Below are 17,775 nucleotides of genomic sequence, written 5' to 3' on the forward strand. Positions count from 1 at the left end.
TCAGATTTGTGAAAGAGAGAATGACTCTCCAGATCAGTTACATAATCAATGTCCCCATCTTCATGCCTATTCTTCCTGAGTTGCTTTTGAGAAAGAAATAGCTCTGGATAGTAAATCAGAGTGATCTATCCTACTGTGAAGACTTTGTGGCATCATACATCCCTGTAGACGTGTAGGAACCAAATCATATACGTGTGCAATTCTCATAATGTCCTATGGACCTAAGAGGCACATAATGAACCAAAAAATTACACATTCATTCTTATACTGCTTTTTTTTCAGTATTACATTTTATTCATACCATGATATGTTGCAAAAATGATCACCTGCACTTCAAAACAGATTTCTTAACTGTTTTTCATGTTTTTCTAGAATTATCAGGTATTTAATTTTTTTTTCATTTGGTCATACAGGCAGTAAATACAGTCAACTTGGATTATAAATTTTGATTGTATGATAGAAGGCCTTAGCTCAGGCTCACTTTGCTTCTTTCTATGAAGGAAGTTGCTGAGCAGAAGTAGTGTGGATCAACTTGGGAGGAAGATTGTAGAGTATTTCTAAAATTAGCAGTGCTATGTTGGTTAACACTTTATTTTTACCTAAATATTAAAGCAGGTCAGTAATAATCTCTGCTGGATGACATTTTTAGACCAGGCCTTATATCTTCTGAAACAAAAAAGTACATGTCTTTTCAATATTTTGTAATTTGAATCACCATTTTCTCTATAGTTTCTCCAAATAAGTGAGATTTTAGTGAAGGGTCCTAATTCTTTGTTGTAAAGGGAGTTCTTTGTTGTAAATTATCTTTTTAATACCTCTCTCTAACTCCTTCCTGCTTGGTCAGTTTTACTTTACTAATTAACTAATCTGTAATCTTTCAAAAAGTCTAATTATGTCAATCTGATGGAATTTCAGGAAATTCAACAAGAGACGGATATCCCCGAAAGAGAACTTGTTAGAGCTCTGCAGTCCCTCGCCTGTGGTAAACCAACACAGCGGGTTCTTACAAAAGAGCCCAAGTCCAAGGAAATAGAAAACGGCCACATATTCACAGTTAATGATCAGTTCACATCCAAATTACACAGAGTCAAGATTCAAACAGGTATCTGGAATTATATGTTTCCTCTTAGAAAAATGATACTTTTTCCTCTAAAGAAATTATTATCTGTTGGATTTCTGTCTTTAAAAAAAATAATGCTTGGGGCGCCGGGGTGGCTCAGTCGGTTAAGTGTCCTGCCTTCAGCTCAAGTCATGATGCCAGGGTCCTGGGATCGAGTCCCGTATGGGGTTCCCTGCAGAGCGGGGAGTCTGCTTCTCCCTCTCCCTCTGCATGCTGCTCCCCCTGCTTGTGCTCACTCTCTCTCTCTGTCTAATAAATAAGTCTTAAAAATAAAAAATAAAAAAAGTAATGCTTTTCTGGTGCTGCATGACACATAGGCTTAAGGAATTAAGTAGTTTTTATTCATATGTGTTCCTGTCAAAATACAGTTGAATCCAAGTTCAGTAAGCATTTAAAAAAGTAATTGGTGGTGTGAACAGGGTACTTATTTCTATATGGTTTTCGAGAAGGAAATAAAATTTTGTTAATATATTGGTAGTTACAAAATAACTTTTTAACTGGCTGAGTTAACTAATGACATCTATTTTTAAAACTGATTTACAGATTTCTCAAAGTTGGGGTTATCTATCCAGTGTGATTTTCAGATGCAGCTATTTATGTTTAATAGATAGTCTTTTAAGTTTCAAAACCTTTAAAACCCATATTATCTCTCTAAAAACAGAAATGATCCTATTGTGAACAATTTTTAGTATGTTTTTATTTTTAATTAATAATGAACATCCTACTATATATTTAACATAATGTATGGTGTGTGTTTTCTATGTACATGAAGGGGAAAAGGCACTTTACCTTTACTGATGTTTAAAATTCTAACACGAGTGGCTCAGTCCTTAAGCGTCTGCCTTTGGCTCAGGTCGTGATGCCGGGGTCCTGGGATTGAGCCCCACATCGGGCTCCCTGCTCCGCGGGAAGCCTGCTTCTCCCTCTCCTACTCCCCCTGCTTGTGTTCCCTCTCTCGTTGTGTCTCTCTCTGTCAAATAAATAAAATCTTTAAAAAAATAATAAAATAAAATTCTAATATGGTTTGCTCCCTGATTTCAAATTTAGTATTAGATAAACTTCCCAGGGCTGACTTCATCCATTACAGCTATGTATGTAGTCTATGTAGTAAAATAGTATTTTAAAGTAAGTTTTAAAATGATGCAGTTCTTTTGATTTTAAAAAATTGTATTTACATTATACATTAATAAAAAGATGAGGTCTTTTAAAAATTATTTTTATGTCAAATATATAATTGATTTCCAGATTACATTCATTCAGAAACGTTACATACACACTTCTGCTGACCTTTTTGACCCTGATTGGATTTGTATGCCCTCTGAAGCAGAGTGGTGTCTCTTTTAAAGCATTGCCTGCTTTGTCCCATGGTTGCAGACCATATCATTGTATCTTCATCACCAAAATGGCCCCATGTTTGGACACAGATGTAAATTGAAAATGAAATAGAACTACATTAAAGAGAGTTATGAAATAAAATATTTGTTTTCCCTAGTGTAAGACATAAGACTTTATAGTTTTAGGCAGATACAGGTTTTGGATTTTAGGACTTATTTGTATCCTAGATTTAGAGGAAGATATGTGGTGATATACATATATCTGAATTACCAAACCTCACCCTGCTTTACCCTAAATAAGTAACTCTTTGTAAGCCCAGATTCCATCATGTCCAGCAGTAATATTTTCAGATACTATTATTGTCATCAAAAAAATAGTCTTCTCTTCATGGATTTTTAATTTTGGGTGGTGGTGGTCTTTGTGTAGTATTTTAGATCTAATTAAAATAGAATTTTTTAAGGGTGCCTGGGTGGCCCATTCGGTTGTGTCCAACTCTCAATTTCAGCTCAGGTCATGATCGTGGGGTTGTGAGATTGAGCCCTGAGTCAGGGTCTGTGCTAGGCGTGGGGCCTGCTTGGGATTCTCTCTCCCTCCTCCCTCTGTCACCGCCCCCCGCAATCTCACTCTTGCTCACTCTCAAATAAATAAATAAATCTTTTTAAAAAATAGAAAATTTTGATGTTAAGTGTGTGTGTGTATATAGTACTTTAAATCTAATTAAAATAGGGGCGCCTGGGTGGCTCAGTCGTTAAGCGTCTGCCTTCAGCTCAGGTCATGATCCCAGGGTCCTGGGATCGAGTCCCGCATCGGGCTCCTTGCTCAGCGGGACAAGGAAGCCTGCTTCTCCCTCTCCTGCTCCCCCTGCTTATGTTCCCTCTCTCGCTGTGTCTCTCTCTGTCAAATAAATAAATAAAATCTTTAAAAAAAAAATAAAAAATAAAAAAAATTAATTAAAATAGGAATACAGTTATATATGACAAGGAATTCAACTAGATGATCTCTTAAAGTTCTTTTCAGCTATAAAATTCTGGAAAGAAATAATGTTTTCATTTTGAAATATTACTTAGATTATCATGACTCTTAAAAATGTTTTGTATACATTAAAATTTTCTCTCTGTGATAAGTATTGTGACCACACAGGTTTTCTTAAGTTGTCAAAATACATCCTTGCCTTTTGGCTCATAGTCAAAGATTCAGAGACTCTGTCCTTACCTAATTCTGCCTTTACTATAGTCCGTAATAGAAGTTCAAACAAAGAAGTTAAAAGTATTACTCAAATAACACAGCCTTTGAAAAGAATTAGATTTGTTGTAATCCACAGCAGTTTCCATTGTTCACAGTCCTCCCCACCACCACCAGTCACGTTCCACTTGCCCTTTCCTTTTCCCTGATACAGCTAGATACATATGTACCCCATTGCACAAGCAAATGCCTCTGTTACCTTCTTCTTAAGGGAAGGGTATGGTGTGAGGCTCTGGGAGTGAGCTCCTGCCCTCACATTTTAAAAAGCATAATTCAGTGTGTATCACCACAGTCTTCCCATTTATCTTGGAAAATACCTCTTTAGGTGGCCAAATCCTACAGAATGAAATAGATTGTTTTAAAAAATTATTTCTGCTTCCAACTTTTTATTTTAAGTATTTTCAAATCCATAGAAAAAGAAATACCATAATGGACGAAGGTATATGGGCATCACCAGAATTTTGAGTCCTTAAACTTTCTGCCCCATTTGCTCTGGTGCCTTTGACCCCACTCTCCCCCTCTCCCTCCATATATATATATATTTGCTACAGTATTTTAAATTAATCAGCAAACATCACACCTCTCCCCGCCCCAAAATAGACTAAGATTTTTTTTTTTTTAAGATTTTATTTATTTATTTGGCAGAGAGACAGCGAGAGAGGGAACACAAGCAGGGGGAGGGCTAGAGGGAGAATCAGGCTTCCGGCTGAGCAGGAAGCCTGATGCGGGGCTAGATCCCAGGACCCTGGGATCATGACCTGAGCTGAAAGGCAGACGCTTAACGACTGAGCCACCCAGGTGCCCCTAGACTAAGATATTTTCTAAAGTAATTGTAGTACTGTATCACACCCAAGAAAATTAATAATTCCAAACATATTTATTTGTATAAATAAATATTTATGTACCACCCATATTTATTTGTCCACAGTTGTCTCAGAAATGCCTTTAAGTAGCACCTGGGTGGCTCAGTTGGTTAAACATCTAACTCTTGATTTCAGCTCAAGTCATGATCTCATGGTCATGGGATCAGGCCCTGAGTTGGGCTCTGCCGTCAGTGGGGAGTCTGCTTGAGATTCTCTCTTCTCCCTCCCCGCCCCCCCTCCTCACTCACACTCTCTCGTTCTCTCTTTAAAATAAGTAAATCTTAAAAAAAAAAAAAATGTCTTTCATATCTTACTTTTTAAATCCAGGATTCAATCATGGTCTCCCCATTACATTGATTTTTATGTCTTTTTAGTTTCTATTTACTCTAAACCAGTACCCCCCCTTTTTTTAATGACATTGACTTTTTTGAGGAAAAGCATTATTCTTTATTAGTAGGTCATCTTAATCTAATTTTACTCTCTTTTGTTAAGATATTGATTATCTTTAACTTGGGAAAAGATACTGAAAATAGAATTCTTAACCAAGGGGTTCTAATTAGAAACAGCTGAATGGATATGTACACCAGAATGATGTTCTACTAAACTGTACAGTCTGCTGTCTTGTGGGTGTGTCCATGCGTAAGTCAGCAATGTCTTACGTGCGTCTTTGTAGTTTTCCAGTTTCTGCCTCCAGAAATTTCATTCTGTCTCTCATTGATGACCAAATAATGAAAAATCAGCTGCATTTTTCTTTGTCTGTTACTTCAATTAGAGCAAAGTTGTAAAAGAAAGGGACTTCTATATTTATTCCCTGAGCAATTGCCTTGAAGACGGTCGGGAATAACAGAGTAAGACTTCTCTTCTCCAAAAGGTCGGAATAGTGTGCGCATTAGTGATAATGAGATTGTGACCGAAAAAAATCAGTAACATATAAATTTTTAGGTAGTCTGAGACAGGTACAAATAAATTACTTGCTCCTTTAACTGACATCCCAGTGGTACTTTCTGTTTATTGAGCTAACTGCATCTTGGCAACATATAACTCTATCCTCCTCTTAAAATATCTTGGTGTGATGTTAGTAAAATACTAGTTGGCCCTGTAATGAAAATTATTTACTGGTAATTTTACTACTAAATATATCCAGCTACCATTTTTCTTCCAGGAGAGGAATCCTTGTATTTTATAAAAATAAAATTGGTTTTATTATCTCTATAAAATTAAATTCCTAATATTTAAAAAGAATAAGTTACAATTGCAAGATTTTTAGATCCATGATTGTTAATTATTTAAATATTTGTTAAAATGTTGAATTAGGCGTCTTTTGAATGTTTACTTGATTTAATAAATTTGTGTGTATACTCAGGTTGAAATTGGTTTTTCTGTGTGGATAATACTAAATTGTTTGTTTATTATAAACTGCATTTTTTCATTACTTGGTAATTACATGGTAAGTGTCTTTTTCTTTTAGTTGCTGCCAAACAAGGTGAATCTGACCCAGAAAGGAAAGAAACGAGGCAGAAAGTGGATGACGACAGAAAACATGAGATCGAAGCTGCTATCGTGAGGATAATGAAATCCAGAAAGAAGATGCAGCACAATGTATTAGTAGCAGAGGTGAGGGTGCTTCAAGACTAGATTAATGTAGGAAAAGCAAAATAATATTAACAGTTCAAATTTAGGAAATCACTATATTCAAGTTGTTTATAATTTTAAAATTAGGAAATCAGAGTCAGGTAACACTTATCATTCAAAGTATGGCACTTACTTGGTAATTAAACACAGGACATCCAAATATGCACACTTTAAGAACTAATATATTTGTAATAAAAAATAATAGAATAATAACACATGAAGAATAAAAAATTTTCCCTGCTACTTAATATTTTTGTGTTAAACAAGCTACCTTTATTTCTAAAAATAAGTGTTGCCATTGAAATAGGTAAGAAATGATTAGGGCTGAATAAAGTATTGGTAGAGGATAGAGAGCTAAGTGAAGACAAATGGGAAGTCAAATGGGCAGGACTTACTGGTCATGGGACACGAGGGGAGTCAAGGACCCATAGGTAGTTTTCCCAGCCATTTTCATGACTCTGGTAGAGTGACAGTGACAGCAGGGCCTCGAGAAGGAAGTGGAGCTGAAAGCACCAGGAGAGGGCCTTGTCCTTTAGGACTGAGTGAAGTTGAGGTGTCCTGGATTTTGTTTTTCTGATGGGAAGATATTCAGCATGTTTATAGCCTAGGAATAAAGAAGGAATACTTGAAAGAAAATGGGGTGAGAGGACTGTGTAGACGTGTTGACAAAGATCGTACTGACTGTGCCTCTCTCGAGAACCCAGGGCAGGGTGCAGGGGGTGTGCTAAACAAGGGTGGATGCAAGTGTGAGTAAATGCATATGTGCAAGGTGGTGGGAGTGTGAGGAATTGCAGACTGAAAAGGATGTGAGGTGATGGTGCTCAGAAACTTGCTGAACTCGAACACAGTAAATTTGTGTTATCAGTGTATACCAGAGATTGGCGGACTTTTTTTTTTAATGGCCAGTTGCAGTGTGAAAGCAGCCACCGATAACAAAAGAGTGTGGCTGTGTTCCAGTTAAGGCTTTACAGAATAGGCTGCGGGGCTGTGTTTGGCCTGTGGGCTGCATCTTGTCTCCTAATCTGCCCTGAAGGTGTAAAAACGACGACTTTACTCAGCAAGGAACTGAGTAGTAGATTTTGAATGATGTAGTAAATGTGGAGCCAGCTGTTTGTTGAAGAGAACCAAAGGAATCTGGGAGTTGAGGTACTGTTGAGAGTGTGGCTAAAAGTGATGTTGCATGCAGTGTGGACCCCATCAAGGATGTAAGGTCAAAGAAGTTGTTAGTAGCTTAGAAGAAGGGTCAGAGGATGAGAGGTCTCACCTGGATTGAGAACAGGTTTGTTGATACTGGAGCAATAATACTAGAAGGGAGGGAGGTTGTAGCTGGAGGCAGAAGTACTGAAGTTCAGATTTCCAAGAACTGTCAATCCATTGTGGCCTTGGGAAGTGAACTCTCCCAGCAGGAGTAAAAGGAAAACTGGCTTGTGGGTGGATGGGTGTTCTGCACGAGAGGCAGGGCGGATCAGTAGGGAGAGCATGAACTTTGGGGGCAGAAAGGTTTAGATTCTCATCTCTGACTGCTGGCTGTTTACTTTTAGTGCGTGTCAGTCTTCCTATCTGGCTATTTTCCTCATTTGTAAAAGGAGACAACCTACTTTGCAGGATTAAGAGCATTAAATAAATTAATATATACAGAGGGACTGACACACAGTGCACAGTCAGACTCTGGCTGCTGCTGTAGTTAGCATTTTATTTTTACCAATATCACAGTACCTAGAATCCTGACAGCAGCTGGAGAAAAGAATGACAGCAGTGGCACTTTTACCAGGACCAGGCAGCATCATTAATTCATTTCGCATATGCAGTGACTTGATGACATTCATTTAACTTTCCCAGGGGCCCAGTACTCGTAAATGGGAGAGCTGGGATTTGAATCTAGGTACTCTGGGGTCCGGAGTCTGTGCTCTTTTTTTTTTTTTTTTTTTTTTTTTTTTAAGATTTTATTTATTTATTTGAGAGAGTGCGCATGAGAGGGAGGAGGGTCAGAGGGAGAAGCAGACTCTTCTGCTGTGAGCAGGGAGACCGATTCGGAACTTGATCTTGGAACTCCAGGTTCGTGACCTGAACTGCAGGCAGTCTCTCAACCAACTGAGCCACCCAGGCGCCCTGAGAGTCTGTGCTCTTAAATACATTATGCTTCCTAAATTCTATGAATTGGGAGAGTAACCCATAAGTTAGTAGATTTAGACCATCAAAATGGTTAAACCATAATGTGCTATTCATTCATGCTAATATATTCCAATTAATTCAACTACTAACCCACTTCAGCACTCATATTCTCATGTGAAGGAGGCATGTTCTAACCCATGTAGAAAATGTAATGTATTTTTTAATTTAATGTAAAGCCTTTTTTAATTTAAAGTTAATTAGTTTGGTAATCAAATTACTAGAGTTTGAGCTGAATCTTAAAATGACACATCAGTTCTTTTCAAAGATAAGAATTTTTGTGTGTTTATATGGAAATGTTACACATTTAAAAAATTTTCTGGTAGGAATTAGTTTTTCTACTTTCTCTTTTAGGTAACTCAGCAGTTGAAGGCTCGATTCTTACCAAGTCCAGTTGTTATTAAGAAACGTATTGAAGGACTTATTGAGAGAGAATATTTGGCACGAACACCTGAGGATCGCAAAGTATACACATATGTAGCATAAAATGCGTTCAGAAATTTGATTTATTCTTGGACTGTACTCTTCCGCATGGACTGAGAAGTTCTTTTAAATCATTAAATATTAAGACGACCATCTCTTCTATTAAATTACAGTACATGTTCTAGACCATTCAGATCAAGCCTTTACTCCCTTTGAGAGTTTTCAACATCAGTTGATTGAGCTTCAGGCTTTACAACGTTTATCCCTGTAGAGATCATCTTTACAGTTCCTCGGGAAAATGTGAATGTGCCGCGTTTTGTTTTCAATACTGTATGAAAACAGGAAAAAATAAAACAAAAATTTAGAAAATACAGCTCATTAAAATAAAATTGTTGGATTTCATTTCCCCAGGTCTTCAGTGTTGATGTAAATGTGTTTTTGTAGTGTTGCTTAGCACTTTGCGCATTGTATAAGTTGGGTAACAAAAATGGTAAAAGAAATGACACAGTTCCCAGTTATCTTGCTCTGCTTAAGACACTTCTTTAGCTAGTCTTGTTTAATTTAAAGGTTTGATAAATATACAAAGACCCAAGCATACATTTGAGCATGCTTTATTCTACCACTTGCACTTACTAATCTTCTAGCCTTATGACCAGGAACCTTTATTTTGGGCTCTATACACTCCCTGATTTGGTTTTCCCTTATTGTATTTCGAGATTTCCCAAATTAAGTCCTAATGATTAGGTTTTGTTCTGCGTTATCTCTAGAGAGAGAAAATATTTTAGTATGTATAAATTGTACAATAATTTTTTGCTGTTGTACTCACTGCTAATAGTGGATTGTATAGGGCAGTGTTTTTATTTCACTTATTGTAGACAAAAATAAATGATTTAGTATACACACACCCACTAATTCGAGTATGTCAGAGCACAAAGTTGGCAGCTGGTTGTATTTAATTCAGACCCTTTGAAAAGCACATACAGCCGATACTTTGTTTATAAATATCTTAGGTTGCCCCTCTCTTAAATATATATTTTGGTGAAGCTGGGGTGCACTGTTAATTTTCTGTTTGAAATGCATTCTAAAGATGCAATAAATATGATTACCTTGATATTTTTTAACGAGATCTTCAGTTCTTGCAGCTAACTGTGTTTTGGGAAGTGATTAAGCAATATTTTTCAAACCTGATGATTCTTGGGTATTTAGCTATTGTCCTCCAAAGACTCACCGTTTCATGTGTTCAAAGATGTACTTTGTGCTGAAGATTCATGTCAGTTATCCTGTGCTTCCAACTTTCACCACTGTGTTTTACGTGATTGATCCACCAAGGACTATAGTTTGCTATAACTTCAGGGTATTTTTATCTTCAATTTTATTTAATTTTGTTTCATTTTGTTTTCATAAGACAGTGTTTCAGCCATGTAATTGGGGCAAACCACTATAGGTTTATGTTGGATAGAAAAGTGAAGTGTTACTAATGAGTTGGAATAACCAACTCTTGGTTGACTATCAGTACTGTTGATACATATATTAGAATGTATGTCTCAGAAGATGGTTTCTGTTTAAATTTATGGTCAAGTTACAACAACTGAATTCTAATATGGATTAAAAACCACATCAATATTTTCCCCCATGCGTCTCTTGGGTTATAATTTTCCTTTTAGACTTGGCAGATATGCTCCTACTGCATTTAATTTTGTCTCCATTTGTACTGTAGAATTATAAGCCTTACGCTCTTAATCTCTACATTTTCCACTTTGACGTGATGCAGTTAAGATGCAGGTGAAAACTATCATGAACATTACTCTCAGGATACTCTTACCATACTTGAGCACTAGTAGGGCAGGTGTAGAATGGAAAGCCGAAGGGTTCCACTCTCTGATTTTTACATAATTGGGATTTCTGTAATGGGAGGGTGTTTGTCTATGGGAAGATGCTGGTAGTTTAGGTGGCACAGTTGTTTTATTGCTCTCAATCCCCAATTAAATAATTATGACACCTTGGGAAATAGAACAACTCAGATTGTCGAGTTAATAAACATGAAAGGTGTAAAAATTTCATATGAGATCTCAATAAACACAAATTTAAATGCTACTTTAAACCACTAAAAATCAGTAAAGTTAAATTTATGTTTTGTCTCAAGGGTGGTTGTACAAATCAAATCTAGATCCAGAGCTTGGAGACGCTTCTTAGTTTGGGGGCACAGGTTTCATATTTATGCTTCCAAGTGCTTATACATATATTGAAACACATTTCTGAATTGCAGTTGAGTTGAATGGCCAGAGAATGATACTGCATTGAAAAACAAAACTGGGTCACCTAACACAGTTACATGTTTTAGCTCTTTTAAAGTAATATTGTAGCTCACAAAGCTCATAATGGTACATGTTGACATTGCTTTCTTTTCAGCAAGAGGTCATTCGTGCTGTTTATCTCAGTTTTTTAATGTCTTAATTTCAAAGAAGAATACATCCTAATCATTTAATCCTGTTGATGTGAATAAATTTTGATGACTTACTTGAAGAATTTTGAGGGTGGACACATAGTTTTCTAACTGCAAAAATGATGTAACCTTTGTTCACTTGTTAAGTTGTAATTCTCTGCTATCATTTTCAAATCCAGGACAGTGTTTATTTTGAATTGTTATATAGTTATATTATTTAAAGATTGAAAATTCATTGCAATTAGGGAACACAGCCTCACAAAATAAAATGTGGTTGTGAATACAAGGATTCTTTATGTCAGTGAATTTTAAAAGGGGATGGGGGAAGGGATGCATGTCTCTCTAAAGGATGTATTAGAATCACCTGTGTAGCATTGTATACCTAGACATGTACCACTCCCAAACCCCCAGGATGCTGATAGACCTTCTCGGTAAGAATCCTTGTTCTAGTAAAGCACCGCTGTTCCATTCCCCCAGCGTGTGTGTGAGGTACCAAGAAGGGCTTAGGAGACAACCAGTGAGTGATCCTCAGATTATGCCTACATCCCCAGAAAACTAGGACATTGGCATCATCTCGGGCTTCTAAATACTATTTGGTTCCTCAATTTGGAAAATAATTTCAAAATGTTAAATCCAGATGATGCTATTTTTGTTACAGTTTTAAATACTTATTTTGAATGACTAGATACAGGGTTTTACTTTTGCCGATCTACTGTAACTTAAGTCTCAATTTTTATAGCCTAATTTTATATAAGCTATCTGATGTTTACTGTTAGATTGTCTCCATTTGGGAAGGAAAACTTAGATATGAAAATTGAAGATCATATATTTTACTATATGGTGCACATAGTAGGTATTTTGTACTCTATGGATATGAACGTTAAAACATTTCAGGTTAGCAGAATTATTATGAATTATTTCTATTCCCCAAAGCAGGAATAATTAGAAGTGTTAAACAGTTAATAACATTTAAGTCCTTATTACCACATGCCAGACACTGTTCTGAGTGTGTCATGTGCATTATTTAACTTAGTCATCACATGAGCTCTGTAAGATGGGAATCCTTATGTCGGTGTTGCCTAAGGGTACTGCTTGCAGAGCCGAGAAGTTGGACCTAGGTTTGATACTCTGTTCTGACTCAGCCTGTATTCCACACTGTCGCTTGACATGACTTTCTGTTTACAAATTCATTATTTTACTCCATAACCTCATTCACAGGAAGGAAAGAGGACATAGCAGGATTACTTTTTTTTTTTTTTAAGATTTTATTTATTTATATGAGAGAGAGCACATGAGAGGGGGCAGGGTCAGAGGGAGAAGCAGAATCCCTGCCAAGCAGGGAGCCTGATGCGGGACTCGATCCAGGGACTCCAGGATCATGACCTGAGCCGAAGGCAGTCGCTTAACCAACTGAGTCACCCAGGCGCCCCTAGCAGAATTATTCTTTCTTACTAAAAGATAATACACAAAGCATTTCAGTATGGAACTTGAGATATTTCGTCTTAACTGATCATCAGTTTTGGGTAGGAAGGGAAATGGGAGGTAATGCCTGCTATTCTGGAATCTTAATGAAAGTTTTACATACTTTAGTGGGTCGCATGGATAGATGCTTAAATTGAACTTAAATTCAAATCTTGAATTCTAAAAGACGTTTTCTCCGTCGCGTGTCTTCCTTGTACCAAATCCATTATCTAGCCAGAAGTGTGAGGAGACCTAAGAGTGACAGTGAATTTAATGGGACAATGCAGAGATGGATCACGAAGCTAGCTCTCAGGAGAACGTGAACAGCTAGGAAGTCTTGAAAAGTCCTTGACGAATTTTAGAAATAGCAAATTTGCAATTGTGTCACTTAAGTGTTTGACCCTTATATTAGGGCCTAAATTGAACCTTCAATGAATCATGCAAACGTGGCCTTGTAATTCTATGGGAGGAGCTCAAATAATCTTGCATATTTTTTAGTAACAAATTGTCAAATTTGAATAGTTGGATAACAAAGTACAGTTCAAATCCATCAAACTATATAAGAATTCTTGCAGTGTGGGAAAATTAAAATTCGAAATCTCAAAATTTTTTCTGCAGTTGTGCTTCTTCAATGCCTCAGCACAATGTCTGGCATGTGGTGGGTGTAAGCACTCTGGAAGTCTCAGATGAATGCGCTTCTTGATCACCAAGTGTCTTAGCAGAGAGTTTTAAAGGAATTCGACTTCAGAAATTAAAATGTGTACTGCATTATTGGAGGTATGACAATATGGTAAAAGCATTATGTTTTTTACTTTCATAAATGCAAATGATTTGGTCTTTGGTTTTCAACTAGGTAAAAAGTGGAAAATGTAGACCAACCACTCGGTGGTTCAGATGATATTTAATGCTGATTTTATTTTATTTTATTTTTTTAATTTATTTATTTGAGAGAGAGAGAATGAGAGACAGAGAGCACGAGAGGGAAGAGGATCAGAGGGAGAAGCAGACCCCCAGCTGAGCAGGGAGCCCGATGTGGGACTCGATCCCGGGACTCCAGGATCATGACCTGAGCTGAAGGCAGTCGCTTAACCAACTGAGCCACCCAGGCGCCCTTAATGCTGATTTTAAAACCCTCTTGACTCTCACAACATCCTATGAAAAAACTCAAGACTTAATGATATAAAAACTCATTCAAGAGCCTACGAATAGTTAATAGGGTGTGGGGATTTGGGCCCAAATCTGTCTGATTCCAAAACCTATGCTTTTAATGAGTGTTAACGTGTCTCCAGTAACTGATTGATTTGGTAAACTCTGGATAGAATTTTATAAATTGAATTTGAATCTGAAAGTAGATTTTTTTGTGTATTTTGGTGGAAGTTTGTGTTGATTTATTAGAAAGTATTCCTTGGAGAATTTGATATCGTGAAACTTACAGATTGTGCACAAGAGAAAATTTAGTAATACTAGCTGTGTGTATTGGTATATATAGTATATTCAAATTATTGTGTTTACAATAAGTTTATATAACTGATGTCCGATATCAATATCTGTAGAATTAATCCTAACTTTTATTTCCTATATTGATGCTGTCCTCTGTATTAAAAAATAACCACTAGACCAGTTTTTAAATGGAATGGGTTTGTAGGCCAGAAGAGACAGAAAACTTACCAGAAGGGCATGGAATCCAGTGGGGAAAAGGACAGAATCTGCATTTTGTTCCAGTGTAGCTAAAGCAATAGGCAACCAGTGTATGTAACTATAAAATAGTCTGTTGAAAACCTATTGTAACTTACACATCTAAATAAAGAAGGAACAGGGAGGGGAGTGGCTCTCAAAGTTACGAAAACTTATGCACGCTATGTTGGTCACGTTCTGTAATGTTTGCCTGCAAACCCATTTTGTAATATTCCTAAGTATTCTTAACGATTTTTTTTAACCAAAATTGGTATTATCCAAATTTGTAACAAGGCATCCATATTCACCGAACTGACTTGAGCTAATTAAAAAATAATACAATCCATTTTCGAAGAAATGAAGGATTGTAGCATTAAGGTTATACAAGCGTATTACAGAATTTTGAAAAACTATTCCAAAAGCGGAGCATCAAGTGCACTGGGGTTTTTAAACCTAACTGCACACCAGGATTTTCTAGGGAAGCTTTAAAACAAAACTAATGCCTCTTGTAGGTTTTGACTTAGTAGGTCTGAGGTGATTCTTTTGTTCAGCTAAATTTGGGAACCATTGCTTTTGATTAGAGGTATTAAAGCATATAAATTCCTGATTTGACTAAGAATAGAACGTTCATTTGATACGCAAGTTGTGAGATTCTCTTTAACCCCTTACACATACTTACCACACCGCAGCTGGTTAAGGCAACATGTTGATCGAGTCAAGAGTTTTGATTCCAAAGTGGGCAGTTAGTCATGGTCACAGACAACAGTATTAATCACAACCCACCAATTGTCAATAGTGGATCCTCTTAAATGGGAGGGAAGGGATGAGTCCGTAATCTCGCCCTCATAGTCAAAGAGCAACCTGTCATCTTCGAGTTTCCATCAGGCATTCCCACAGAGAGAAATTGGATCCAGAAACCCCAGTGTTCAAAGTTCAGTACCTTTATGCCACTAGTCTAAGAACCATTGGTTGTGAAGCAGTTTAGTGAGATCTGGGTAACAAAAATTGGTATGTTTGTGCAGCCAACTTTGTGAGATCATAAAGTATAAGCCATAGTCTCAGCTATTATCAGTGTGATCCAAATGGTGTGAAGTGTTTGCAGTGAAATTTAGTCTTTTGTTTGACGCTCATCCACCTAATCTGACATGAGCTGACTCCCTTAAGAACATGATACTCGCAATTCCCTAATACCCAAATCTGACTTTTGGATTATTTCTCAGTAATGAGCTTTATAGAATCATCCATGTTCTCTTCTTGTACCAGTGATTTAGGAAAATACATGTTTTTAATTGTTTTTCTCGTTATTGAAAACAAAGTTGAGCCTCCTAAAAATCACTCCATCAGACTGGTGTGTAGAGTAAGTAAGATCTAAGTGTATAAGGAAATCCACAAGCTCCTCCCCAGGCAAACCACATTCTCAAGGTTGATGAAACAGAGAGGGCCCCCTTCCAGCTTGTACTTTGGTCCCCGAGGTGTGCTTTGGAGATTCCTCACTACTGCTGTTGTGCTCGTGACCCTGGCCACAATTATTGCTGCTTCAACCCAAGTGTGGATACACAGCCTATCTATGTTCACTTGTCTTTATAACTTTTACTTCTCCATTGGCCTCAACTATGAATCCAGTGGTAGATCTGGATGACAAACAGCATTACTGCTCCTGAGGGAGGTTTTGCCTCTGCAGCTTCTCTTAGAAGATTTGGAGCTTGAATTTACCAAAAGAGCCCCTGGTAGCCTGCTGTCACTATAACAACTCTTACCTGCCTATTACTTAGTTCTCAAATGCTAACTTCATTCCAACCCGCTAATAACAACAGCATACCCCCTTCTGTAGAGTTGATAGCCCTGCATATTAACCCAAGTTGTTGCATTAGCCTTATTAAATACGTCATGCTCTAATCAACTGAATTTATGGTCTAGAAACTTGCATTTATAAACCAAACTAGTTCATACTATTCTTCCCTGTCCTTTGAGCTAGTGTAACTTCTTGAGATATAGTGCTTATCTAAATTACGAACTTCCTGCAGCCCTTCCTTAAAAGGCCCATTTTTCCTACTTATTTTTTGCAATCAATATGACCAAAAAATGAGTTTACTGAAACAGTTACAATCCAATCACATTGGTGAAATCCAGTTTTGTGCAAATGATCTGCACATGTATGTGTGCATATGGATACGCGAGTACGTGTGCACATGGGCGTGCACAGTTGTGTATGCATGACGAGTGACATTAGATCTTCGGAGTAGTACGTAGCTGATATGTAGATTGATAATTTCTGTTCTAAATTACTAGATATATAGTTTAATGGGAAACCACTTAATAAAATAATGAGTTAAACTTGTTTTATTTCACTACCTTTGCTAAGAAACAGTGTATTATCAAATATTAATAAAATTCTATGTTAGGCAAAAAATGTACAGGCACATGCAAGCCTACATAGATGGTACTCTTTAGGAAATTTGTTGACTGAGAAATAAAGTTGTATTAGTAAGTTAATTCCCCATGGTTAAGTGTGTCATTGTCAGACATAACAATGTAAGTAACTCCCCTCTTTGGTAAAAAAAAAAGCTGTACTAGAAACAGATAAACATATAAAGATGTCTTCCTATATACAAAAATGTGATATTTAGTGCAATCAGAGATTTACATAATTTACATTCTTTTTATAATTTCAGATGTCAGCATTCTGCAACTGATACACATGTCCACAGCTTTTCGAAAAGAGGTGGGTGCATAGGTAACCTGATCTGTCTCTAGCGATTCTGGGTCCATGGGCATCAACTGCAATAGTTCAAGTTCTGTGCCTTTTGGGTCGTCTGCCTTCCCTCCCAGTCTGGCTGTAGTTGCCTCCTTTTTTGGGGTGCCCACCTCTGACAGCCCCCTTGCTTCCCCTGTACTAGAGAAGAAACAAAAGAACTGCAGAGCACAGTTGCTCTCTAGGAGTGAATGAGGCTGAAGCAAGAGGCGGGGAGGAGGAGAGGACCTGGCTTTGTGAGAGTTTGCCTAGATGTTGGGAGGGAATTTGGGTTTGGGTTCTGAAGTGTAGGGGAAATCCAACCTCCAGAATAATGACGGGTAATGGTGTGTGAAATTGCCTTCTATCCTGAGTTCTAATTCTTCTAATTTCATTCCAGATTTAATAAGAAAACTTCTTTAAAAAGGAGTGAAGACACTAAAAGGGACCATGGAGGATAGGGTGACAAGATTAAATCCCACAAAGAATTCTAATTCATTCTTTAATTCACTCAAGACAGAATGTGTGCAAGCAATTTGTAAAATACACATCTTTTCAGAAGTTACCGGTATTAGTGGTGGGATGTCCCATTAATCCCCAGGTGGAATTGGGATGTTGTTACAAAATGAACATTCCCCATCTGTTATATAGTGTATCATGCATAACCTACTACATTTAAAGA

At 37.1% G+C, this 17,775-nt stretch overlaps 1 protein-coding gene across 2 annotated transcripts in view; it reads left to right on the top strand.

The window, feature by feature from the left end:
* Nucleotides 1-11,513, top strand: part of CUL3 (cullin 3) — a 94,114-nt gene extending 82,601 nt beyond the window's left edge. For both annotated transcript variants that reach the window (XM_032401149.1, XM_032401156.1), the window contains exons 14-16: nt 916-1,102; nt 6,029-6,174; nt 8,716-11,513. In XM_032401149.1, coding sequence (XP_032257040.1) covers nt 916-1,102; nt 6,029-6,174; nt 8,716-8,847 — 465 coding nt within the window. In that variant the 3' untranslated portion in view covers nt 8,848-11,513. The remainder of the gene's footprint in view (nt 1-915; nt 1,103-6,028; nt 6,175-8,715) is intronic.
* The last annotated feature ends 6,262 nt before the right edge of the window (nt 11,514-17,775 follow it).

Source organism: Phoca vitulina, unplaced genomic scaffold (assembly GCF_004348235.1).
Source record: "Phoca vitulina isolate PV1807 unplaced genomic scaffold, GSC_HSeal_1.0 scaffold1, whole genome shotgun sequence".
Lineage (NCBI taxonomy): Eukaryota > Metazoa > Chordata > Mammalia > Carnivora > Phocidae > Phoca > Phoca vitulina.